General features: G+C 42.9%; 1 protein-coding gene and 1 pseudogene across 3 annotated transcripts in view; one reads left to right on the top strand and one right to left on the bottom strand.

Annotated features, from left to right (window-relative positions):
• The window catches only part of MVB12B (multivesicular body subunit 12B), a 155,710-nt gene that overhangs the window by 23,227 nt on the left and 105,494 nt on the right, over positions 1-26,989 (top strand). For all 3 annotated transcript variants that reach the window (XM_069476795.1, XM_069476797.1, XM_069476796.1), the window contains exons 3-4: positions 19,383-19,490; positions 24,514-24,610. In XM_069476795.1, the coding sequence (XP_069332896.1) occupies positions 19,383-19,490; positions 24,514-24,610 (205 nt within the window). The remainder of the gene's footprint in view (positions 1-19,382; positions 19,491-24,513; positions 24,611-26,989) is intronic.
• On the bottom strand, positions 8,585-17,085 carry LOC138387982 (U1 small nuclear ribonucleoprotein C-like; annotated as a pseudogene).

Genomic DNA, 26,989 nt, shown 5'->3' on the forward strand with positions numbered 1-26,989 from the left:
TCTGGGCCTGGAGATTTATTTTTTGGAAGTTTTAAAATTATAAATTCAATTTCTTTAAGAGTTACAGGACTGTTCAAATAATCAATTTTATATTGGGTGATTGGTGGTAGTTTGTATTTTTTGAGGAATCAATCCATTTCATCTAAGTTGTCAAATTTATGTGTGTAGAATTGTTTGTAGCATTCCCTTATTCTTTTGATGTTTGCAGATTCTGTAATGATTTTTCTTATTTCTGATATTGGTAATTTTTGTCTTCCCTTTTTTTCTTCGTCAGTCTTCCTAGAGGTTTGTCAATTTTATCAACCTTTTCAAAAATATAGCTCTTTGTTTCATTGATTTTTCTCTATGTATTTCTTTTTTCAATTTTATTTCAGCTTTTTATTTTTCCTTCTGCTTGCTTTGAGTTTATTTTCCTCTTTTTCTAGATTCTTGAGATGGGAGGTTAGATTATTGATTTGAGACTTTTCTTATTTTCTAATGTATAAATTTCCTTCTCAGCACTGCTTTAGCTGTGTCCCACAAATTTTCATATGTTTTATTTTCATTTTCATTCCCTTCAATGTATTTTAAAATTTCCTTTTAGGCTTTTTTTTTTTTTTTTTTTTTGACTGATAGATTATTTAGAAGTTTGTTTTGTTTCCAAGAATTTAGAGATTTTCTTGTGATCTTTGGTTATTGATTTCTAATTTGATTCCATTATGGTTGGAGAACACACTCTGAATGATTTCAGGTCTTTTAAATTTGTTGAAGTTTGTTGATAGCCCATGTAATGATCTATCTTGGTATATGTTCCATGAACACTTGAAAAGACTGTATTCTACTGTTGCGGGGTGGAGTGGAGTGTTCTCTAAATCTGTAGTCCCCAACCCCTGGGCTGCAGACCAGTACCGATCCGTGGCCTGTTAGTAACTGGGCCACACAAGAGGAGGTGAGTGGTGGGCCAGCGAGTTAAGGTTCATTTGTATTTCATCTGTATTTACAGCCACTCCCCATTGCTTGTATCACTGCGTAAGCTCTGCATCTTGTCAGATCAGCAGAGGCATTAGATTCTCATAGGAGCGTGAACCATGTGGTAAACTGCACATGCGAGGGATCTAGGTTGCACACTCTTTCTGAGAATCTAATGCCTGACGATCTGAGGTGGAGCTGAGGCAGTGATGCTAACGCTGGGGAGCAGCTGCAAATACAGATCATCATTAGCAGAGAGGTTTGACTGCACAATAAATGTAATGCACTTGAATCATCCTGAAACCATCCCCTCCACCCCACAGTCCATGGAAAAATTGTTTTCCATGAAACTGGTCCCTGATGTCAAAGAGGATGGGGACTACTGCTCTAAATGTTGATTAGATCCTCTTTGTTGATAGTATTACTGTATTCTTCAGTATCCTTGCTGATTTTCTGTCCAGTTCTATTAATTTTTGAGAGAGCAATATTGAAGTCTATAATTGTGTTCAGTTCTGTCAGTTTTTGCTTCGCATATATTTTGCAGCATTGTTGGCTGGTGCATATACATTTAGGATCACTGTGGCTTCTTGGTGGATTGGCTGTTTTATGATTATATAATCTTTTTCTGTCTGGTAATTTTCTTAGCTCTGAAGTCCATTTTATCTGATATCAGCATAGCCATTCCTGCTTACTTTAATTCATTTAATTATAGACAGATATGATTATGTCATATTTTTAAGTCAACTCTGCCAATCTCTGTCTTTTAATTGTTATATTAATATTTAGACTACTTACATTTAATGGAATTATTGGTATGCTAGGGCTTAAGCCTGCTATTTTATTTTTTACTTTATGTTTATTATCTGGGTTTTTTTTGTTTGTTTTCTTTTTCCTGCCTTCTTGTGGGTTAGTTGAACATTTGTTAGGATTCCATTTTAGCTTATCTAAGTATTTATGAGTGGTCTCTTTGTATAGCTTTTTTAGTGGTTATTCTAGGTACTACATAATGTGTATGTGTTTGTGTGTGTGTGTGTGTGTGTGTGTGTCTGTCTGACTTATCATAATCTACTGATGTTGTCATTTTACCAGTTCAGGTATAGAACCCTTACTTCCTTTTGTATCCCTTTGCTCTCCCCCATTTACAATTTAATTTTCATAAATATTTCCTATGTATATGTTTAGAACCATATCAGACAGTGTTATAATTCTTGATTTCACTATGAAACATAATTTAGAAAATTCAAGAGAAAAATCTATTTACCCATATTTTTGCTTACCATTTTTTTTTCTTTGTTGGAGAATGTTTTTATTTTCCCTTCATTCCTGAAGGACATTCATTAAGTATGGCTTGTCAGCCTCACCCACCTTCTCTCCTAGAGCTCTGATGACAGGAATGCCAGATCTCTTGTTACAGTCCCACAGGCCTCTGAGGTGCTGTTAATTTTGTTCAGTCTGTTTTCTCTGTGTTCGTATTGGGTACTTTCTATTGTCTTCCAGTTCACCAATTCTTTCTTCTCTCTCTTCCATTCTGCTGTCGAGTACATCCATTGAGTTTATTTATTGTATTTTTCAGTTCTAAAATTTCGATTTTGTTTTTCTTTCCATTTCCTGTGTATTTGCTGAGACTTTCTATTTTTGCATTTGTTTTGAGCATGTCCATAATTGCCCAGGGAAGCATTTATATGATGGCCGTCACCCTCCGTTTCCCAGAGGTGATTATTAACAGTTTGATCAATATCCCTCCAGTCCTTTTTCCACAAATTTGCAACTACCTATTCATGTTCAATACAGAGAGAGGCTGCATAGTTTAGTGGTGACCTTGGTCAAGTTACTTTCCCTCTTAGTGCCTCAGCTTCTTATCTCTAAAGTGGGGATTAATAACAGAACTTTTCTTCGTAGAATTCTGGGTGAGGATTAAATGAGCTAATGTTCGTGAAGTGCTTAAAACAGTGACTGGCACTGGCGTGAGTGCCGTAGCAGTTAGCTTGTTATTATTCATGCTTACACTGTACATACTGTCCCTTGACTTTCCTTTTTCCTTAACAATATACACAGAAAGCCTTTCCATGTCACGACATGTGGCTCAGCCTCATTCTTTTTGATGGCTGTATGTTTTTCCACTGTATGATCACATAGTAACCACTGTCCTGCTGATGAAAATTTAGATTTTTCCCTTTGGTCTATGAGAAGCAAGGCTGTGATGAGAATCCTTGTACGTACATCTCTGGGTGTGTGCTGGTGGGTCAAAGGACATATACATTTTAAATTTTAATAATTACCACCAGGTGGCTTTTCAGAAATGCTTTGCTGATTTATACATTCTCCTGGCAAACAGCATGCAAAAATACCCATTTACCCTCATCCTTACCATCACGCTTTATTATCAGTATTTTTGTTATTTTCCCAAACTAGAAGCTCATTGTGTGAATTTGCAGTTCTGTGATTAGTCATGAGGCTGAGCATCTTTTCAGGTTTATTGGCCATTTGTACTTCTGTTAATTTCTGGTTTTCATAGATGACTCATTTGACTGCTTTTTCTTATTAATTTATAGGATTTCTTCATACAGTCTATGTATTAATCTTTTCCCTATTATATATCTTACAGATATTTTTCTCTCAGGCCATTGTCTTTCAGCTTTGTTCATTGTATCAGACTTTGTTGATAATTTTTACATCTTATCAAAGTTTACGTAGACACATCTGTTAGTCTTTTTGTATTATTTTTTTGTCTTAATACTTTGAAAGACCTGTCTAGATGGTAAAACTAAGAGGTGAAATTTTTATGAAAAACAGTATATTTACAGAGTCTCAAAGTACCTTCCACAAAATAATTACAAAGGAGTAGCAGTGGGGAAACCAGGCAGATACCACCTTAAGCAAGTGATCCAATTAAAATTACCAGTAATAATATGACGTACCTCCTGATATGATGCACTGAGAAGGACACAGCATATAAATGAATATAGGAATATGAAAACATAGATACACTTATATACATATAAATATACATATATGTAACAGAGAGAGAGAGAGAGGGAAAGCAAATGTGATAAAATGATGACATTTTAGGGAATCTGGGAACAGGCTATACAGGAATTCTTTGAATTATTTTTGTAATTTAAATCTAAAATTATTTCAACATAAAACACTTAAAAATTAGAGAGAAACAAAAAAGCCTGACTACCCCAGGATAATAGAAGTATTATCATATATTTTTAGCTAATACTTCATCTTGTTTTATTGAATTGGCTTTTTAAACATGCATATTTTTGTTTTGGCGTGTAGTATAAGGCGGAGTGTAACTTATTTCCCCCCAAATGTGTAGCCGATGATGTGCTGCTGTTGTCATAACCAGGCCCTCGCACTTACATAGGTTGTGCTTTAGTCTGATTAGAGGCTCGTTTCCTGTCCCAGAGGTGAAACCAGAGCGGCTTATTTCCCCTTGAGGACTAGGGCCTTTATGCAGGGAATACAGGACATGAGGGAAACAAAAATAAACTTTATTGCCACCTCCTTCTTCCGCTGTTGGCCCCAAGCCAGACCCTGGCTGGTGGGCGGGTGGGGTGAGAGGAGCTGACCTGGGGTCTGCACGTGCTGGCTGGGCCTTGCCTTCAGGGCTCGACGGAGGCCCTGTGCAGCACAGATGCCACAGCAGCTACCCTGCAGCAGGCCCAGGGCTGGGCATTAAAAACACTCAGGTTAGGTCACATTATTACCACTAACAGCAAATCATGCCCTTAAAAATTCGACCCTAGCTTTTGTGTTTGAATCTAGGCTACTGCATGGTAACATCTTGCTTATAACTTACGGCCTTCTGGCTTCAGCTCATTCAGGAAGCAGTCTGGTGATTTCATCAAATTCAGAAAATTTGTGGTCATTATTAAAATACTTCTTTTTCACCTCTTCTTCTATTAGGGTTCCACTGACATGTGTGTTAGACCACTTGACATTGTCCCATGACTCAAGTAGCTAGGAAAACACATGGAAGGAAATAACAAAGATAAAATCAGAAATTAAAAGTAAGAGAAAAGGAGAAAGAGTTTTTAATTGATAATTGAGTCTTTGTACAAAGCATAATAGATAAACTTCTGGCAAATCTAATAGTGAAAGGAAATAAAATAGAGATAAGCAAAATTTAGATTGAGAAAAGGAAAGTAAGAGTATAAGGAGATTTGAAAATTATAAGAGAAAATGATGTATAGCTCTTACCTGCAGCCATATATGACTAAAATTGAAAATCTTGATAAGTTAGATAATTTCTACCACTGTTTAAGAAGAAATCCTGTAACAAACCTATATCCAAGGAAGAAATTGGAAGCACTGTTAGAGAATTACTTCCAACAAAAGCACTAGGCTTCAGTTGTTTTAGGTAACAGTCCCTCAAATTGTCAAGGAATAGGTAATTTCTACATTATTCAAACTATTCTAAAGCTTTGAAAAAAGATAGGAAACTTTTTCATTTGTTTTGCAGAGCTAATTTAACCTTGATAATTGACATTGCTATTGTAAATGGTACTGTTTTCTCACACTGTGTTCTTTAAATGGTGATTGGTATGGTTTACGTATTTTGTATAGAGGAAAATTAATTTTTAAAAAATGTATTTCTCTTATATCCAACAACCTCATTGAATTCTCTTATTGTTTCTAATTCCTTCCCTTGTTTCCTGGCTGTTCCTGGCTAACCCTAACCTTTTAGATAATGGTTTAAGATGACAAGTTTGTGAGGTTTATGCAATGGGAAATTATGTGATTGCAAATTCCACCATGTTTCTGGGGAGCAGCAGGTCAGAGGGGAAGAGTTTCAGAAACGATTGACTTGTTGACTAAGCAAATATCCATCAACTGTCTTCTGCATTCTCCTTTCTTAGGGTCTATGCATTGTCTCTTAGTGCCTCTCCCTGACTCCATTCTAACTGTCTCCATTCTTTCTGAACTATTGCCAGTGGAAACTTTCCAAAAGATGAGGTTACTCTCCTGCTTAGAATTGTTCTCTGGCACTTTGTTTTTAGATTCAAAGGAAAATTCGTTGTTTTACTTACCACCGAATGCCCAGCACCGAGCACTCAGTAGATGTTTATCCAATAGATGGACTTCAGCCTGCATCTGAGCCTTGTTCTGATTTGCCCCTTCCCTACCCTTGTGGCCCTCGTTCTGTTCCATTGAACTGTATTCTGTTCCTCAAAGGTGCTGTGCCCCCTCTCACCTCTGTGCCGTTGTGCACGTACACCATCCCTTTCCTTGTGGAATTATGTTCTGGTTCTGTGTGTTTCAATAGCACCTTCTCTTTCCTCGATTGCAGGTCTTACCACTCTTTAATTACAGTTGTCAGGTAGTATGTATCTCTCCCTGTGTACTGAGGCCAGGGAACTGCACCTGTCACTTAGCTGTGCCCCCAGTACCCAGTGCAGTGCCTGGGTGCATACATGCTCCACCAGGCATGCAAAGAGCATTTATTGAATTGAATTAGCTGGCTCTTTCTGTTTTGCCTTTCTATGTCTAGGATATTGGATGCCAGCATCCAGCTAAGTTATGTTTGTGTTAAACATGAATTGAAATGCAATTACAGCTGGCAATGTGGTTTGAGAGCTGAGTAATGGAGTAAATAAGAAGAGTGACTTAGTCACGAGGGCCAGTTCATCTCCTTTGCTTTCTTGCCTCCCGTCATGGGGCATGACTCATGAATAGCAGGAGTTCAACTTGTCTTCTCTTAAGTCCCATCTCTTTAATTCTTCCTGTCCTCCTTGTCTTGTTGGGTCTCTTTCAGGGCCCCTTTGTTTAAGCCAGCAAGAAGCCCAGAGCCAGACTGTGTAGTGTGAGCTGGTGGGCCCACGAACAGCTGCTTGCTAAGTGCCCCAGACTGCTGCGCCTTTTGAGTTCTGGTGTAAACTCTATTATTATTATTATTATTATTATTTGAGACAGAGTCTCACTCTGTTACCCTGGCTAGAGTGCATCATTGTAGCTCACTGCAACCTCAGACTCCTGGGCTCATGTGATCCTCCTGCCTCAGCCTCCTGAGCAGCTGGGAATACAGGTGTGCACTACCACACCCAGCTAATTTCTTCTATTTTTAGTAGAGATGGAGGTCTCACTTTTGCTCAGGCTGGTCTCGAACATCTGATCTCAAGCAATCCTTTTGCCTTGGCCTCCCAGAGTGCTAGGATTATAGGCATGAGCCACCACACCAGGCCAATATCTTCTTATTTTAAAAAATCCAATAATACAGCCAAAGCTCAAGTGCCTTTCCATCACACCTCTGATTTCTGTTAGTCATTGTCATCAGTTTGTTCATTTTTCTTCCTGACTTTTTTCTATACTTTTATATATAAATGACTTATAGAAATATATCATTATAATTTTTGCTTTTAATATAAATTACCTCATGCAGAAAACTCTTGTGTTATTTTTATGCAAGATCTAAACATGTCATTCAGATCTTTCTGGACTGGTGTGTATAGATCTTCCACGTTCCTGTTAACTGGCCTGTGGTTAACTGCCATCAGGAGGTGCAGGAGCAGGGCTCCTCATCCCTGCTGTGTCCCCCAGGGCCTTTGCTGGGAGGAGGGCTCTGCTTTCTTTCTCCCCACCCAGCCTTGGGAATCTTTCTGCATCCTCTGTGCCTGCTATGGCCAAGGCACCTCTGCAGCAGGTAAGAATGAAGAAAGGGCTATCTCGTGTAGCCCTGATGTGCCAGGCTTCATTCTTTGTGTATATTTCATACTGTACATTCTTTTAATGGTTCATTGAGCCATTTGGCAAATATCTGATTATGTGCTATAAGCAGGGCACAGGGCTTGGTACTCAGAAAAATATTCAGTGACCAAAATAGGGTCCTTACTTTAGGGACCAGAGATTATAATAAATAGCTAACATTTTTTGAGTGTCTTCCATGTGCCAGGATTTATGCTGAGTCCTTTTTAGTAAAAAAAAAATTACATTGAGATATAATTCACATACATAAAATTCACCCTTTTAAAGTGTGTAGTTCAATGGTTTTTAGTATATTCACGGAGTTGCATAACCGTCACCACTATCTAATTTCAGAAGATTGTCATCACCCCCAAAAGAACCCCCTGCTTGTTAGCAGTTTTCTCCATTTCCCCTCCCCCAGCCCCTGCCAGCCACTGTCTGTCTGTATGGAATTTCCTTTTCTGGACATTTCATATAAGCAAAATCATACAATATCTGGCCTTTTGTGATTATCTTGTTTTACTAAGCAAAATGTTTTCAAAGTTCAACTATGTTGTAGTACCTATCTGTACTTCCTTCCTTTTATGACTGAACAATACCCCGTTGTTTGGATATCACATTTTATATATAAGTTGATGGACATTTGAGTTATTTCTAATTTTGGTGATTATGAAAAACTTATAGATTCGGGTACAAGTTTCTGTGTGGACGTTTGTTTTCATTTCTCTTGGGTATATACCTAGAAGTAGAATTGCTGGGTCATATAACTCTATGTTTACCTTTTTTTTCCCTAACTAAAAGAGTTGACAGTTTGATTTTCACATTTCACAATACAAATGAAAACTGCCCCTTTTTTGGTTCCACGTCTTCCCTTCAAAACTATTCTCTCTTTGATAGAAAGGGGGAGCAAGTCTTCCTTACCGTGCTATTAAGAAAACACCCAGAGTCACAGCACCATGATCTCCTGGAGAAGCAGAACAAGTGATATAAAACTGACATGAAGAGACCTCCCTCTGTCCCTGTCTGTCTGGTCGAGTCATTCCAGGCCGGAGTGGGCACCATCATGGGACGGGTGGGAGGTCTCATCATTGGGGGCCCAGGCATCATTGGCATGTGGCCTCCCACGCGTGGCCTCTTTCCAGGAGTAGGTCCCACTGGCATCATCCCAGGGGGAGGAGGGCCCATCCTGGGCATCGTGGGAGAGCCCCCCATATGGGGTGCTGGCATCATACTAGGGCGAGGAGGACCCAGGAGACTGGGCAGAGGTGGAATCATCGCCCCTGCAGGAGGAGGAGCAGAGAATGGAGGAGGAGCAGAGAATGGAGTAGGAGGTATTTTCCCTTGTTGAAATGCAGCCGTTGTTTTGTCAGCCAGGCTCTGGGCCTGCTCTTCCATCCATTCTGATAGTCTTCCACATTCTCTTTGTGTTTCCTACCACCGCAGTGTGTCTTTCCCACAGTGGAGTCACGGTGAGGTATGTTTCACAGTAGTCACAACAAAACCTGGGCACGTTCTCTCCAGGCCATTCCGTTTACCATTCTGAGGACTCTCCAGACTGTTTTCCAAACAGGCTGCATCATGTTACAGTCCCGCCAGCAGTGTATCAGGGTTCCCACTGGCCCGTATCCTTGCCAACATTTGGTGCTGCCGTTCTGTTTAATTATAGCTGTCATGGTGGGTCTGGAGTTATATCTCACTGTGGTTAAGCATTTCTTGTTTCTCTCATTTAATCCTCACAAATAATCCTATGAGGTAGATATTATTACTATTTCCATTTTTAGATGAGGCTCAGAGAGTAAAAGGTGACTTTGGGAAACCCCAGTATGTAAGCAGCAGAGCTGGGACTTGAACTTGAATCTGACTCCAGAAATCCAGGTTCTTTCCTGCTGGGGTCATCGTGGAGTCTCTGCAGTGATGGGTTCTTTCAGCCAGGCCCTAAGTAATGAGATTGTCTCAACACAAGCAAAGGCAAGGAGGCAGGAGATTGCAGGGTACAGTTAGGAAAAACCCATTTGAGGAAGGAGAGCTAGAGGGGAACAGGGTGGTGAAGTGTAAGGAGGCCCAGAGGGGCACGAGGCCAATAGGACTTGGGGGGCCGTGGTGTCCTTGTGCCCCTTAAGTAGAGAGGACCACCTGGAGACTGAGGGAGACACATTAGTCTTGGGGTCAGAGACATACGTTCCATTGCCTTTGCTAAAAAATATTTAACATTTTAGTTGAAAGTATAGTAAAATGATGCAAATCAGATCAGAACCAAACAACCAGGAGTTCCTGGACTTGTCACCAGATAAGTCAAATGGCTCTTCCTTTCACTTTACAGTTTGTAGGAGGCATTTTGGGCACACCACCTGTTTGGGATCCAGAAGGATGGCTTACAGGTTCCTTGCCTCTGTGCAGTGCCCAGAGGGTTTATTGCATAGCTCGACAGTATTTTTAAATTCTTCTGCTTAACAGCCCATCACGTCAAAGAAGACCAAGAAAACGCTGCAGGAAGAAAACAGATTTTTTAATGAGGATTGGGAATTGCAATATTATCTTGTTTCTGCTAAAGATAAGATGATTTGCTTGCTTTGTGATACTGCAGTATCAACATTAAAGAAATTCAGTGTTCATCAGCATTCTAACACTCATAAGGATCACAAATATTTTAAATTAGAGGGAGAGGTGCAAAAGGTTGTATTGCAGAAATTAAAAGATGCAAAGCAAAAGCAAAGACAGTTCTTTCAAGCAGCAATAAGACCTGGAAATAATGCCACTGAAGCAACGTATAAAGTAGCTTATCTACTTGGGGAAAAAAAGAAGCCATTCAGTGATGTGGAAATTGTGAAAGAGTGCATTGTTGAACTTGTAGGATGCTTAGACCCCAATAACATTTCAAAGTATAAACAACTGCCTCTTTCAAGGAGAACCATAACTGATTGGCAGCATGAATTAGCCTGCAACTTAAAAGAACAACTTCATGCAATACTTTAAGAGGAAAATATATATTATTCAGTTGCTTTGGATGAATCAACCAATACTACTGACTTGGTGCAGGTTTTATACCTCATTTGAGTTAGAAGATTTTCTTTGCTATGAAGAGTTACTCGCTTTGGGCACTTTTATGAACAGAACATGGGGAATAGATATCTTCAACAACTTTCAAGATAAATTTCATGCAGTTGGACTGAATTTGGTAAATTTAATGAGTGTATGTACACACGGTGCACCTTCCATGATAGGAAAACATGAAGAGTTTATTGCACAGATAAAAAAAGTATTAACAGATCCAGATGCTCTCATTTCTTTTCATTGTATCTTGCATCAAAAAAATATCTGTGCTAAAGGTACTATTTTAAGTGACACTTTACAAGAAGTTATAAGCATTGTTAATTATATTCATGCAAATGCAACATGGTATTGTCAGTTCCATAACATGCTAACGTTGAAGGATGAGTATTCAGTGTGGATTTGCCATATCATTCTAATGTGCTTTGGCTATTGCAGGGGCAGGTATTAGTCAAAATTTTTTCTCTACGAGAACGAATAGTTAAATTTTATGTAGAACACAATCAGCAATGTGAATTATTGAAAGATTTCTATAGGAATGCAGCATTTCTGTGTGATAACATGTCAAATCAAAATGACTTGAATATTTCTTTGCAAGGTAAAACTAAGTCTATATATGATATGTGCCAAATTTCAAGCATTTTGAAAAAAGCTATCTTTTTTCAAAACATTTCTTCAAAAGGAAATTTCAGATGAACATTTTCCCCAGTTAGCAAAGGTCACTGATGAATAGGATGACATATGCGAATCATTTGAAGAATACACAGTTGTTATAGACCTATTAATTGGAGAATACAATGAAAGGCTCACTGACTTTGAGAATCACGACATCATACTCAAATTAGCATTTCATCCTCACCTAGTTGATATCACCAAGGCACCCAAAGAACTACAGATGGAATTGACTGAGCTCTCAGTAGATGACATTTTAAAGTCATCGTTTGATGCTAAGAAAGATCCATGGAAAAATGCAGTGGAATACTCATGCCTTTGGTAATATGCCTGAAAAATGCTTTCTTGCTTTTCAGTTATTGCTGCCAATCTACATTCTCCTACCTAACCCAAATCAAGATGCCCCTAAGATCAGAGACCCAAATCAAGATGTCCTTAAAGTCACAAATGACCCATCTAGAGGATCCATTGAAACTGCGGACTTCCATGCTGCAATCAAATATTCAAATACTTTCCAACAAAAAGCAGACAACAAAGTCATTAAAAGATCAGTTAACTTTAAAATTAACAAATAGTTTTCATTTTTTTTGAAATTAAGCACAGAGTAGTTAGATTTTTACAAAATAATGTACATTTTTAAGTATATCTAATTAAAGTTTCTTGAATGCATCCTTATTTGATTACAGCTAAGTTAATGTGGCCTTCCAACATGAAAAGATTCCCCACCCTGATCTAACATATCCAGAGGCCTTTGAACTTCATTCTTGTTCATAGTGTCAGCCAGATATTTCCTTTGGAATGTCTGCAGAATTTCCTGGCTCCTTTGATTGCTTTCTGTCCGCCCAATACACCTTTGAATTGTGGGTGGGCTCTCTTAAAACACCGGGGTGTAAACAGATTGATGAAACTGGTGGTCAGCAGTGTCTTTTGAGAGCTTCTCCTTGCCAAGGAGCACTCAGGTCTGATGTTGGAAAGCCTCTGACGATTGTGATGATTTACTGCACTTCTCCTCTTTAGGTGGCTTTAGTTGGACAGCTGATTTGCAAAGTGTTTCTCAAGTTTAAATAGGCAGATTTTTATTTTGCACCCCATCAGATGGAGTCTTTACATTTGTTTTTCTTATAAAAGCTGTGTGTGCTTATTACCAAAAAACCAGAAACATTTAGGCAAGCAAAAAGAACATTAAACACATATCCACAATCTCAACTTTGCAGAGCCAAACGGTGGTTAATGCTTTGCTTTATGTTTGTCTGGATCCTTTTCTATACAGATAATTTAAAAAAAACAAAACAAAACAAAACATGGGATTATACTTTACAAAGCATTTTGTAATTGGCTCTTTCCCCCAAACTTTCCATGTGAGTAGATACACGTTTATAAAGTTGCTTAAAATGGCCTCCATTGTAAGGATGTTGTCTAATCATTAGAAATGTATTACGTTCTACTTTTGCCTTTATAAGCAGAGCTCCAGTGATCATATTGTTAACACTCAGCCCATCTTGCCAGGCTCCTTTCTGTCCCTGTAACCCAGCAACATTATTTCCACCCTGGGGTCTTCGCAGTATCTGTCCCCTCCATCCCCACCCCCCAGATCTTGACGGGATTAAAGGAATCCCGTAAACCAGGGAGATGTCTTACATTCAACCCCAGAGGCTTTACAGCTAGCGGCATGCCTTCCAGGCCAGCTGCAGGTGGCCAGTCCCACTGCCCAGTGGGCCGTTTAGGGATTCCTGAGCACACGGTGTCCTTCTGTGACTGGACAGTGGTCTAGAATGTGACCTCTGAACTGAAGCCAGAGAAGGAATCAGAGGCCTGGGCTGTGTGAGGCAGAGGTGGGGCCGGGGTCCTGAAGTGTTTGTACAAGCCCTGTCTCGAGCCAGGGACTTCCTGGGTGCTGCAGCTCCTCCCCCGGGCACCTGCAGGTTGAACCGTGGTGGACTCTAGCTGTGGGGGAGGCTGGAATCAGTTGCACATGTAGCTTTGGATGTTGTTACCCGCTTGGGAACACGCTAACAGCTAACTAGGAATGAGATCGTATTGCACCGCTCGGAATGTCCCTGATGGTGGCGATAGTGGCGGTGTGTCTAAAAGGAATAGTGAATTTTCATACTATCTTCTGTGAGATATTTCTCCAGCTCTCTGACATTTTAAAATTAAAAATTGCCTTTATGCATGCACGAACAGTTAAAAAAGTCAGAGTGCTAAAAGGCTTGTAAGAAAATATAGCAACCCCTGCCCGGCCTCCCACCTTCCTCTTTTCACTTCCCAGAGGCATTGGCTTTCAGCTTTTTTAAAGGATTTTTTTTCCTCTCTGGCACTTTATCTCCATATTTCTAAATAATTTGATTATATTGCTTATTTCTTGATTTACCTTAGACATTTTGTTCTCTTATAATCTCCCTCATCAGGCAGGGTCACAATTTTTGGTAAATTAATGCTCAGTGTTTACATATTGTGACAATGCAAACATTAGGTACCACTGAATCAAGTAAGGTACTAGGAATGTATTCTCTGTCTTGTACAGCCTTTTATTTTTCTTGGAATTAATCAAACTTGTTTCTTTTCATTTGCTGAGTTGCCTAGGTGCCTGTTGGTTTTCACATTGAATTTTTTAAATTCCTTTTTAATGTTTAAATTGATTAATAAATTATATTTTCCAATGGCTTTACGTCCATTGTTTCCATTTGACTAAATGCTCCAGAGCATTTGTCACACGCCCATCCCTGTTTGTACCCAGTGCTTCCGCATGGCCCCGGTGACTGTCCCTCACCCCCTTCCCTGGGGTAGCCGCCGCGTTCTCTTCCTTTCCTCCGTCCGGCCCGGGCGTGCTGCTGTCGCCTGGCCGCCGTGCGGCGCGGGCTGTTTCCTGGGGTTTATGGTTTCCTCTCTATTGATCTAATCCCCAGTTTTGCTGATGTCTCCTCCAGTAGTTTCCCCAGCAAGAGTCCGTGGGAAATAAACTTTTTAAGTCCTTGTACATCTGCAAAAGTCTTTCTTCTACCCTCATATTTAATCAATAGCTGGTTTAGCTGTAGAATTCCAGAATTCCTCAGAACTTTGAAGATGTGTTGTCTTTTAGTTTCCAGTGTTGTGATTGAGAAGTCTGATGGACAGTGGTCCCGGTTTCTTTGTATGTGACCTGTCGTTTCTCTCTAAAGTAAGGTGGTTTCTTTATCCCCGGTTTGGGGAAATTCTCTGCTGTTTCGCTTTGGGGCTGGTCCCGGAACACTCAGGACCCTGGAACACAGAGGCTCACCTTCCCTTCATTTTTTATTTTAAAAGCTCTTCCTGGAATTTTGTTGTTGGATGGTGTGCTGACCCTTCAGTTTTCTTAGTTTTTCTTTCCTGTAATTTATCTCATTTCTGTATTTTGCCTTCTGAAAGATATCCTCAACTTTCTCTTCCAGTCCCCCCCTCCCCCAAAACAAGGTCTCACTCTGTTGCCCAAGCTGGTCTTGAGCAAGTTGCTTTTTTTTTAATTTTTAATTTTAGCTACAACTTTTTAATTTCTAATATCTTTATGTTGTCTTCAAATTGTTCTCTTTAAAAAAAAGTATTCTCAGTATTCTGTTCTTGTTTGGTATTTGCAATATACTCACTGGGCCCTCAGAGGATTTTAATTACAGGCTTGGTTGTTTGTTCCAGAGTTTTCATTGTTTCCTCCTGTCCTCTGTGCTACCTTCAGGTTCCCTTTTTTCTATTTTGGGTCATTCTTTCATGTTGGAGCCTTTCACCCAATGCCTGGTGACCCTTTGCTGTCAGTTTGTGTTTTGGATCAAGGCTCCAGGTCGTGGGCTGGGGCTGCGTGGTCGGGTGTGAGCAGGACGCTGCCCTGTGTAGTGAGAGATCCCGGAGTCTGGGGGCTGGGCTGCCTCCGGCACTCTCCGGTGTCTCCAGAGACAGATCCTCTGTCTGGAAGCCGGAAGAGGGTGAGCCAGGGCGGTGGCCGGGGAGGGGCCACCTTTCAGTGTGCATCCTTAGCCCCCTGTGTTCACTGTGGAGTGAACAGTTAGCACCTCCTTCCCCATGGTCCGGTGTTGTGCAGTCCTTCACCTCGATAGTTTCCTTTCTGCAGAAAATATACCTGAAATGGGGGTGGGGACCTGGGAGTTTAACCACTTTGTTTATGGACCTTGTTTCAGTCTGCCCCATTCAGCCCTAAACTTACCCCTGTGCCCCCTCCCCCACCCCAGTGGTATGTGCTGACTCTGGGCCCCGGGTTGAGGGGTGAATCAGCCTCGCTCAGCTCAGCATTGGGCCCCACACCTTCCAGCGTGCACAGCCCCAGGCATTTTCTGGCCCCTCCCTTGTGCTATACTCCCCTCTGGCTTTCATTTTAGCAGCTTACCACTTTCTCCACTTGACTGTTGTTTCAGCAGAATATTGGCAGGGAAGAGAGATAAGCCATGTGTTCATTGCCTCTGCCTGGTTACAGGTCCCCCCCTCCTCCTCTTCCTCCTCCTCTTCCTCCTCCTCCTCCTTCTCCTCCTCCTCCTCCAGGGTGGCTCCTGCACCTGGGAAGAAATGCTAGAGAGAGAGAAGGGTAGTGAGAGTGTGAGCGTGTGCATGCGTGTCTGTGTGCGTGTACACACGTCTGTGTGTGTACGCATGTGTGTATGTGAAACCCCACGACAGACTCTGGAGGTTCTGCAGTCAGCAGCAGCATGGGGCATATCGCATCGTCTCGGGAACAAGGCAGGGAACAAACGAGATAACCAAAAGAGTAGGTGGCCTCAGTGTCAAAATGGGTATGTGCCTCACAGAGGGGGATTTTGAAGGGGATACACTCAGCTCAATGGAATAAATCCTGGAAATTTCATTTTAAAAGACTTCTCTTTACCTTACTTGGGCAGTTGGCAGGGTATGTGGCTTTTCACATGGCGCTGAGTGAAGAGCTGACTTGTTCACCCATTGCTTCAGCAGGGTTGCCTTGGGCCCTGTGCTTGTCCTTGTGAAGCCCATACCCCAGGCGGGATGGCAGGGATGGTAACATGAGTCACACACGTGTTCCTTTGCATTTGAAAGACCAGATTTAGTCCCAGAGATTGGCCCTGAGCCCCAGGGGACAGATGAAGACCTCTGAATTCTGATGCAGCCTGACATCACTTTAAAGACTTGGCAAAATCGGGCCAGATGTCCTCCTTTTTAGTTTAGAAGAGTTAGTGCTGTGAGTGTTCGCGCGCAGACAGGCACTTGGCATGTGCATCATCTTTTCTGATCCTGAGGTGACCCCCACAGGGAGGGCAGCACGTCCACTTTATCGCAAAGGAGGGACTTTTTTGAGCCATTGGGTCCGAGTCCGGGCCTGCCTCTGGGTCCCAGGCTGCCCCTGCTGCACAGGGAGCGTTTGATCCCCCCCCACCCACCCCACCGCCCCCAGCCCTTTCGACCCTGGGACCGAAGGCTGGCCACGGGTCTGTGAGCTCCTGCACCCGGAGAGGGTGTGGGCACGGTCAGGGCCTGGGGCTCCTCTTCGCACTGTGACTGCAGCCACTGCCTTCACGGGTCATTCGTCTTGTAGATCATTAGCTCCCCTGACTTGGGGAGAATTTAGGTTATTAAGCACCTGCATGTGACTGGGGTGGGAAGAAGCTTCTGGGAACATCTTACTGCTGTAGGGAAGCAGGCTGGGAGTGCCTGCCTTGTTCCACCAGGGCCGCTTCCCCCGTGTTCCTGGGGAGCCAGGACTGGCATCTCAGTCCTCGCCCAGTTCCTGGTGTTGTCCATCTCCGATCTCTGCCCTGTCTAGCACACAGGGCCAGGCTTCCAGAGCCTTCCCTGGAGCTTGGGCAGGACTCTCTCTTCTCCCTCTTTACCTTCCTGGGCTCAGCAGGAGGACAGGTTCCCTTACACACTTTCACTTCCTTGCAAATGCATTTTGGCCGAAGGGCAAATCTGGGCCTTTGGCTGTGCCTTTTTCATGCTTCTCAGACAAAGGTAGGAGGGCTCTAACTGCCAGAGCAGAGAAGTGGGGCCAGGCGGTGCTGACAAGGGCCGGCCTACATGGCAGGCTTTTTCCCATTAAGTGTTCGTATCAAGGTGCCTTCCCACCCTGAAAGGGGGAGATTCTAGCAGTGGGGCATGTGGAGAGAGACCCTGGAGGTGATGGCTTGGGTGAGAATGTCCCCCCTGCCCCCTCGCCCCACGTAGGATCTCCAGAGAGCCAGACCAGCTCTCCTGGACTCTCTCCCTCGTCCAGAGGAAGGTTAGTGGCACAGCTCGGTCCGCAGGCCAGCCTGCGGTTCTACAGCCGGGAGCATCTTTCGGACAGTCTCTATTTGTAAAAGTTTCTCAGAAATGGCACCTTTATTACAGAGGGACCCTGTAGGTTCCCTTATTTCTTTGTTCTTAAAGTATCTTAGTTTTACATTTTTTTGATTCTGAACTTGGGATGCATCTTAAAATAGATGTGTATGTGTTCTTGTGTGTGTGTGTGTGTGTGTGTGTGTGTGTGAAGGGTGTTCCTTAAATCCACAGGTGATTCCCCAAATGACTGCATCCTCGAATTGAGGAAATATAGTAAAAAGTGCACTTTGAGAGTCAAAATATTTCAAAACATGGACTCCATGGGAGAGAACAAGCAAGAGGGTTGTTGGCAATGGAGAAGCTGAGACCTCGACCTTAAATCTCCTGTTTTCCTAGAAACCTTGTGTGACTCTAGTGGGAAAAATGCTGACAAGGCCCGTTCCCCGTTCCATCGTGTTTCTTTCTGTGGGGGCGACACACTTGGAGCAAACAGTTCCTAAAATTATCCGCATATCATTCCTCCCTCAGCGTTCAGGTCTAATATATTTGCATATCCAGCATAAGGGCCTTTCTTTTCCCCTTGTTATGTTTGCTAATTTACGATTGTTTGTTTTCAAAGGCAAGCATTTTTCTTCTGCCCACTGGCCTTTGGGCTTCTCTGAGCAGCCTCAGAGAGCGTGGCTGTGGTGGGCCCTGGAATGTCCTGGGGTCCCAGCCCCGGGGCCCTGCCCTGCGGCCGGGGAAGTGGGAGGGTGGGGCTGACCGGAGCGGTCAGGAGCTGTCAGATTGGGGCCGTGTCCCAAGGTCTAAAGCTCAGGAAGGCAGAAAGCAAACTGCTTGAAGCCCCTCAGTCTTCCTGGATGTCCCCACTCACGGGGGCACCTGCTGGCGAAGGGAGGCCAGGAGGGTCAGTTAGTGCTCTCACAGGGACGCTGAGTGACAATGCAGGCCAGGCTCTGACCAGCTGCTCACAGGGCAGTCTGGAGGAAGTGGGAAGAAAGCACCACTGTCTTCCAGCCTTTTCCCTCCTCTGCACAGTCCTCGTGCGTCTGTCCCACAAGGGACAGCCCATAGCACCACCGTCCCCCACCCCAGCCCAGCACGCAGGGCCTGCAGGGCTCAGATCAAGGCTGGCCTCCTCCTCGGATCCTAGAGAATCTCCACAGCTGTGTGAGAAAATGGCCTCTCAGTGAGACTAGGAGCAAGGAGCTGAGTCGTCTTCTGTTTTTCTGTCCCGATCCAGTCTCTGACCTTGAGAACCACTCTCAGGGCTTGTACCAAGAAGAGGCAGGTGGACCCCCCCGCCCCCCGCCAGCAGAGTCCCACTGACGGGAGCTCCTGGCCCCAGAGCAGGAGGCTGTCACTCTCGCCACAGGTGGGGCCCCTCTCAGGTGGCATTTCACACCCACTGGACTTCTTTCTCGCCCCGCACCATCCCCCCGCGTAAGTGGTAATGAGCAACTTAATGTGCTGACTTGTCCGATCCCTTCTTGGTCCATTACAACAAAAGTTGCTCTTTTCTCATTAGAACCATTTTTGTCAGGGTGTCTTTAATCAATGGCTTCCCCAGGGACAATATTTTTAGAAGTTGTATTTTTCACACTCTCTCTTTTCCCCCTTTTGGAAATTCTCGTCCCTGTGCCTCATGAAATGAACTAATGAGATGCTGTGAGCGTCCGGGCCAGTGTTAATTGGGACGGGCCTGGAAGGAGCGGCTCAGGCGCCTTCAGCTCCATCTCGCCTCACCTGCCATCCTTTTCTCTGTCTCTTCGGTGTAGGTTGCGCAGACGGCAGATGGTGTGGATGCTGACCTCTGGAAAGACGGCTTATTTAAATCCAAGGTTACCAGATACCTGTGTTTCACAAGATCATTTTCCAAAGAAAATGTAAGTCCAGTAGTGGTTTCCGTTTGCTGAGTGAGCACAAGTAATTTACATTCCTGTTTGGAATTTCCTCGTTTTTTTTTTGTTGTTGTTGTGGTTTATTGTCATTGCCATATTAATTTATCTGTGGTTTTAGTGAACTGGGTAGAATCAGCAGCTAGTGCTGTGTTTCATTTATTAACAGTATTATTAACCACGTACCCAAGTGTACAGTGAATGCCATTAAAATGTGTTCTCAGAAGGAAACCAGGAAATTTCTCTCCCAGCTCTTGTTTGCCTGCCTTTCCTCTAAGCAACAAATCACTGGGAGTACGGATGTGAGAGTTTTCCAGAGGATCTGGGTTTAATGCCGGCCAACAAAAGGCAGTGTGACTCAGCGGAGGACCCACATGGCCCCCCTGGTGCACGGACATGGCCTTGATTCCAGAGTGACTTTTTCTTTCTCTGTGCATTTCTATGTGACATAGCACATTTCATTATTTTTATAGGTAGGTATCCACTTGTGTAGATTTCTCTTGGTGTGCTGTTTTTTAATACTTGTGCCCATAAATTAGGAAACTTTAAAAACATCTACTAAGGCTTTTCCAAATAGGTGTTTTAATGGGTGGCTTAGAACAAAGGGGAGTAGCTTTAGTGAGCATCCGCTCTGTGTGCGAGCCGTCCCAGGACTCTGCACATGGCCTCGTTCCCTCCTAGCAATCTCTCCAAGCATCCCCTCCTTCCCGTTCATGAAGAAACTGAGATCTGGGAGGTGACATGCTCGTCCAAGGCCACCTGTCTTCCCTAGTCCCAAAGGCGGAGCAGTTCAGATTTTTATCAGGGCTGGTATTTTATTTTTGACCTGAATGTTATTGTCTTTCTAATGCAAATATTTACTTTTGGAAATACTTTTACTGATTTATTTTTATAAGTTTTATTATAACTGTAGCATATGTTTGTGGTTTAAAAAAAACAAACCGGAACAACCACTTCAGACATCCTTATTAGGAAGCATGAAGGGGGAAAAGTCACAGTCTTCCTCTCTGTCACACTGCCCCACGGGCCCAGGGTCCTGTCCCTGGGTCCTCTGGTGTCCCCTCAGCGTTTTCTGAATGTAGACCGTAAACAGGCTCTCTGGCTTGCCTCTCTTTCTCCACCCGTTCCTGGTGTTTGTTAATAATTCTTTGTTTGGGAAATTATTCTGAACATATTCAGGACTAGGGGAGAAGTCATTGCTTTAATTTTCTCCCCCAATTACAAGAGCAATCTATGCTCCTTGTAAAGCACAGAGTTTACAGTGGAGTCGGGGAATATCCTGGCACAAAACACTGGAAATCTTTTCAATCAGGCTTTTGAATGGATTTTAAATACCACGAAGGTGGCAGGTGAGCCGAAGCACGACACTTGCACCATGAGCTTGGAATGAGTCTGTGCAGGTCCCTGGGCTTACTGTGCGGCCTGAGGAGACACCAAGGAGCAGGGCTGAAGGCCACGGTGCCTCCTTCCTGCCTGCACCCACACAGCACTGTCCCCTGGTCCCTGTGTCCCTGAGCTCACCTAAACTCTTTCTGAGACTATTTCTAGCTTTTGTCACCTCTGTTCTGTCTGCTGGCTGCGACTTTCTGCAGAAGGTCAGCGTGTTCACTGCAGCTCGAGGCTGTCAGGAGGGACTCTGAGGGTTTGAACAAGCTCCGGTTCACACTCTCTCCACTCTGTGGTCTCCTGGTGTTTGTTCCTGATTTCTACTCCACCTTCATCTTTCCTGACCAAAGAGGCGTCAGTTAGAAATGGCCTCAGAGGATAGCCACGATCTTCCTGATCATTTTTGATTTTTGTTTTTTTGGTTGCATTTTCCAACAAAGGCTGTGGGGCTTTGGTACTCTAGGACAGAGAGCCCGGGCACCCCCTGGGGTGGGAACAGTGACAGGTCTGAACATGACAAAGGGAAGTCTCTGGGGCTTATTAGTGTTGGGCATCATGGGTAAGTGTACCCATGGGTGTGGTGCAGGGATCAAAGAAAAGGTAAGAAAAGGACACTGGCAGTGGGAGAAACCTCTGCTCTGCTTTTAAAGCGGCTTGCGAAGCAGGTGCACTTTGTTTTCAGAAAAAGAATGAAAAGGCGTCTGTTAGTGGGATCCAAACAATCCAGTTCGGGTGGGTGAACTCAATTCAAGGGACCCAGGGGTGGAGTAGCTCTCAGGTGTCTCTTCATCGTTGCAGCCGGTCTGTCTTGGCCCTGCAGTCTGAACCAGGAATTTGCAGAGCATAATTTTTTACAACTGTAAAGGAGGGATGTGGGATCTCAAGACTGGACAGATTCTTAATTAGGTGACTTGAGACTCCCAATGTAGGAGTTTGGGGAGACTCCTTTGGAACCTAAATTCCTTTCCCCCAATCATGCTATTAATATAGAAACCTGGCTTTGGAGTGACATTGCTTCCTGGGGAAGGATCGAGATTAATTGCACTTTTCATGCCCTGTACTTTCTGCATTACCTGTAATAATAATGTACATAGATTAGGTAGGGAGGATATTAAACAGAAGGATTTATGAACATTTGAATATTAAGTTGGTTATCTGTGGCTACCTTAAATGCAAGGTTGTCAAAAATAATTACAGTATACTAGCAAATACTGGCTACCAGAGACAATATAAATACCCTGAGTCAGTGCATATTGGGCTTTTGGCATGAATCATTTGCTCAACAAGGATTGGGAATACGTTCTTCATATTTATGAGGAGGAAATGAAAGAGAGCATGGATGGGGGAGGGGAGAGGAACAGGCAGAATTAATGGTGTCACAGACCTACTGTATCAAGCCTAGTACGGCAGCAGCCCCGTGCAAGGAAGGACCACACTGGGGCTACGGGGAGCTCTGGCGGCACAGCCTCCGTTTTGTATGCATGGGAGGCTTTTTTGATGCTTTTTTTTTTTTTTTTAATGGCTGCACCACTGATGTTCTGGTTTTATGATCAGGGACATTTGTAGAGAGTGTGGAGGGCGAGGTCGCTAAGTGGTTTGCAGTTGACTTCTGTAAAACCCAGTGTGTCAAGTAGAAGACACTTGAGAAGGATATTGATGAATGCCCATCCATCTGCGGGGCAGGAAAACATGCCCAGTTGTTAATTTCTCAATTCGGAAAGCGGTGATGACATGGAAAAGCAACTGCCATGAAAAAAAATTATGATAGATTAGATCAGGCGATTGTGAAAGCAGCTGATGTTTGAGAGTTAGGTTAACGGTTCAGACACTTCCCACCCAGTCAGAGGCTTATTCCGCATTTGGGAGGGTTCCACTTTACACTTGCCGAGCTGCACTGGACATTGTCTTCCTGAGGCCCAGCCACCTGAAATGTCATGATATGAAATCGTTGGCAAGTACAAATATAGTAGTCTTAGAAAAAGAAATAGTTTTCTGATGGCAGTGCCATAAAAACACTGGCCTAGGTTACACTTGCCACTTTGACCTGCCTCGGTGAATTCTAAGAATTCATTTCATTTGTATACTTTCGGTTCATAATTATTTATTAAATATACTTTCAAAATTTTTACTTATATAGTTAAGATTTGCCATCCAAGCAAATACAATTTGATTTCTGACTCTGAGTGGCCCACTCAGTTGAAAAATGTACCCACAAAATTAATTTATTCAGCAAATAATTATTGTGTACCTACTATGTGGCAAAAACTATGCTAGGCTTATATTTACACTAAGAACAGAGATATTTTTGGTCCTCATGGTTCTTAAACTCTAGTGGGGAGACAGATATTAAGCAAGTATTCTCACAAATATACAATTATAAATTGATATGAAGGAAAAAAGAGAGTGCCAAGAGGGACTATAGCCCAGTCTGGATGACAAGAATTCCTTGCTTGGCTTTCAGCTTTCAGGGATGTTGCAGGGTTGGCACGGCACAGGAGAGTTGGGGGTCTCAGCTCCCCATGCACAGAGATGGAGATAAGCCCCCTTCTCTCTAAGCAAGGCAGGAACAACGCCCTGAGAAGTTACTGCCAAGGGCAGAGAGATGATTGATCAACTAGATGCAGAACAAGTCCAGGGATGCAGAACAAACAAACTAAGAGTTCATGCTGTGCTTTGGGGATGAGGCACTTCTGGAAAATGGGTGTGCAAATGCATCGATAGCACCCTAACAGGAGAGATTTGGGATCGGAACCCATAATTCTTTCGTTAACTGGGTCTGCCTAGAGAAAGGGGGAACTATGCTGAAAATTATTCTGAAGATTTTAATGAAATCTCCAGGTGGCCCCACATATTTAAGTTGTAGGATAGATATCTTTTGAGCTCGTTTCCAACTTGAAATGTGGGCTGCAAGTGTCGGCGTGTTTGCAAAGAATTCTCTCTCGCAATTACAGAATGGGGTGCTGTCTTGGAAAGATATTTTTACACCAGTTACAGAAACTGCGCACCATGGACCCCCTATACTACCAGTAAATAGAAACTTTAGGAGGCCCTTGTGCGTGTCATTTTAGAAGATGTGTAATACTGAGGCAGCAGGGCTTTCACTCTGTATTAGTTTATGATTCTTGGGATTTTGCAGAATGTATCTAGCAACTGAAATGTGTGTCAGTTTGCAGACTGGTGATCACTTAGGAGCGTGATTGGTTCCTTGTTAGGTTTAGATGCAACTGTCCCCCTACGGCAAGTGCCCCAGGAATTTGCTCTTTCTAAAACCTACTGTCCCTGAGATCTCATGCTCAGGGCTGAATGGCAGCCCGGTGCCAGGACACGTGTGCACAGCTGCCCCCTGCTGGGCTATGTCCAGAGTGTCTCCTGGGTTGCTGTCTGGCTAACCAGGGCCACCTCTGAGTGAGTGACTTTGAGGTTTCTCAGATCAGACTCCTTCCCGGGAGCCACCCGAGTCCCTGTGTAACCACTGGGGAACATTAAGTGTCATCTACTCTAATTAACCTGCTGTCATAAAGCTGCACGAGTCATTGTGTTAAATATGCATCTCGAAGCCAAGATGGCAACCCTACTGCAGGCTCGTTCGGGTTAATAGTCTGTATCTCTTTCCTTTCTTTCCAAGAGCCATTTGGGGAACGTGTTAGTGGATATGAAGCTCATTGACATCAAGGACACGCTGCCTGTGGGCTTCATCCCGATTCAGGAGACGGTGGACACACGTGAGTCATGCTTTATTAGCACACTCATCGCTGGGAGAGTTTTCTTCCTCCAGGCAGAGTTGTAGATATTTTTTATGCATTTTTCTTCAGAAACATTTTGTGAGGCCTTACTGTGTGCCCATGAATAAACGCTACTTACTGCTTTGACACGTGTCCGGCCAGGCTCTCTAAGGAGTTTGCGGACATTCTGGGTCGTGGTGTGTAAATGAGCAGAATGTCCCTTTCTCTTAGAATGGTGTTGCCTGCTGCCCCGGCCCACTCGGGAACGGAACAGTGGGGCCGGCTTAGTTTGTCTGTGGTCCTTCCTTTGGTGCTGCTCGTGGGTCTTGGCAAAAGGGGGGAAAAAACCAAAAGATATCCAAGGACTACAAGTACAGTGAGTGATGTGCCCATTTTGGACCCTAAGAGTAAACAAGAGAAGTGAGAACCAGCAAACTGCAAATTACAATTCACAGGATTCTAATTTGACCAAATGTTCTGACCACTCAGCAGCGCTGAGCAGAAGTGAACCACTGACCAATTGGAAGCTTCTTCAGGACGTGGGAGTGCTTGAGGTTCCTAAATTGTGCTGGAAAACCTCTGGATATTTGAGCCTCCTCATTTGGATGTAATATAACTTGTTTTATTTTTAAATCATTTGTCAGCCAACTTTAGGATATATACAACAGTGAAGCAGTAAATAAAAAAAACGATACAGAGAATCCTTTCTCTGTGACACATGGGTCATTTACAAAATTCTGCATCTCACGCTTTGTCATTTTTACTTTATTTTTCCATAGCCCCATTTGGAGCCACTATTTTTCTTTCTTCCTGGCATTTCGCATAGACCAGAGTTTCCATACGTAATAGACCCCACGTGACTGTTATTTTAATCAAACAAGTAGGTCCCATCGTGTAGCATAGTCTTTTTTTCTTGATACCGTCCTTACATGTGGACATTGGAGGGCCTTTTGTTGTTTATTACTGTGTGTGATAGTCATAACGGCGGGTGTTTAGCACACGTTTCCTACATGCTGGCTGCTGTGAGAGATACTTTACATGCCTGATTTCATTTAATCTTGAGAAGACCCCTCTTTAGAGTTAGGTATTGTTATACCCATTTTACGTATGAGAAAAATGAGGTGCAGTAAGTACTTAGGGATTAAAGAACTTAGCCAAGATCACACATCTAGAACTGGGGAGTGCCTGGGGCACATGCACAAGTCTACTCCAGACACACTTTAACCGCAGTGCCACACTGGAAAAGCGTGTGTATAAGCACCTTTTACAGACTGATTTTATATATTAATATTTATGTAAAGAGTTTTTTGGTAATAGCTTTATTGAGATGTAATTCTCATACTATACAATTCACCCATTTAAACTGTACAGTGTTTTTCAGTATATTATAGAGTTGTGCAACCATCAGTGCAATCAATTTTAGGACATTGTATCACCCCAAAAAGCAGCCCTGCACCCACTAACAGTCACCCTCCATTTCTCCACAGCCCTCGCCTCCCCAACGCCACCAGCCCTAGGCAACCACTAATCTACCTTCTATGTAGATTTGCCTATTCTGGACATTTCACATAAATGGAATCATACAGTATGTGATCTTTTGTGACTGGCTTCTCTCACTTAGCATGATGTTTCCAAGGTTGGCCCATGTTTTGGCATGTATTAGTACTTGATTCCTCCAAATCATCTTCTGTTATATGGATATACCACATTTTGGTTATCCATTAAACTGATGTATATTTGGATTGTTTTCACTTTGGCTATTATGAATAATGCTGCTATGAACATTTGTGTACAAGTTTTTGGGCAGATACATGTTTTTATTTCTCTTGGGTATATACCTAGGCATGAAATTGCTGAGTTATATGATAACTCAATGTTTTTGAGGAACTGTTAATACCAAACTATTTTTCAAAGGAGTGGCACCATTTTACATTCCCATAAGCAATGTATGCAAGTTCCAATATCTGCACAACTTCACAGCACTTGTTATTATCTGTCCTTTTTATTTTGGTCATCTTTGTGTGTGTGAAGTGGTATCTCTTTGTGGTTTTAATTTGTAGTTCCCTTATGGCCAGTGATGTTGTGCATCTTTTTGTGTACTTTTAGACCATTTGTATATCTCCTCTGGAAAAATGTCTATTCTTATCCTTTGCTCATTTTGTAATTGCATTGTCTTTTTATTATTGAGTTGCAAAAATCTTTACTGTATTCTAGATGTAAGTCCCTTATCAGATATATGATTTGCAAAAATTTTCTCCCATTCTGTGGGATTTCTTTTCACTTGATGGTGTCTTTGAGACACAAAAGTTTTTAATTTTGATGGAGTTCCACTTATCTGTTTTTTCCTTTGTTGGTTGTGCTTTTAGTGTAACATCTAAG

The sequence above is a fragment of the Eulemur rufifrons genome, chromosome 7 (genome assembly GCF_041146395.1).
Source record: "Eulemur rufifrons isolate Redbay chromosome 7, OSU_ERuf_1, whole genome shotgun sequence".
NCBI classification, from domain to species: Eukaryota; Metazoa; Chordata; class Mammalia; order Primates; family Lemuridae; genus Eulemur; species Eulemur rufifrons.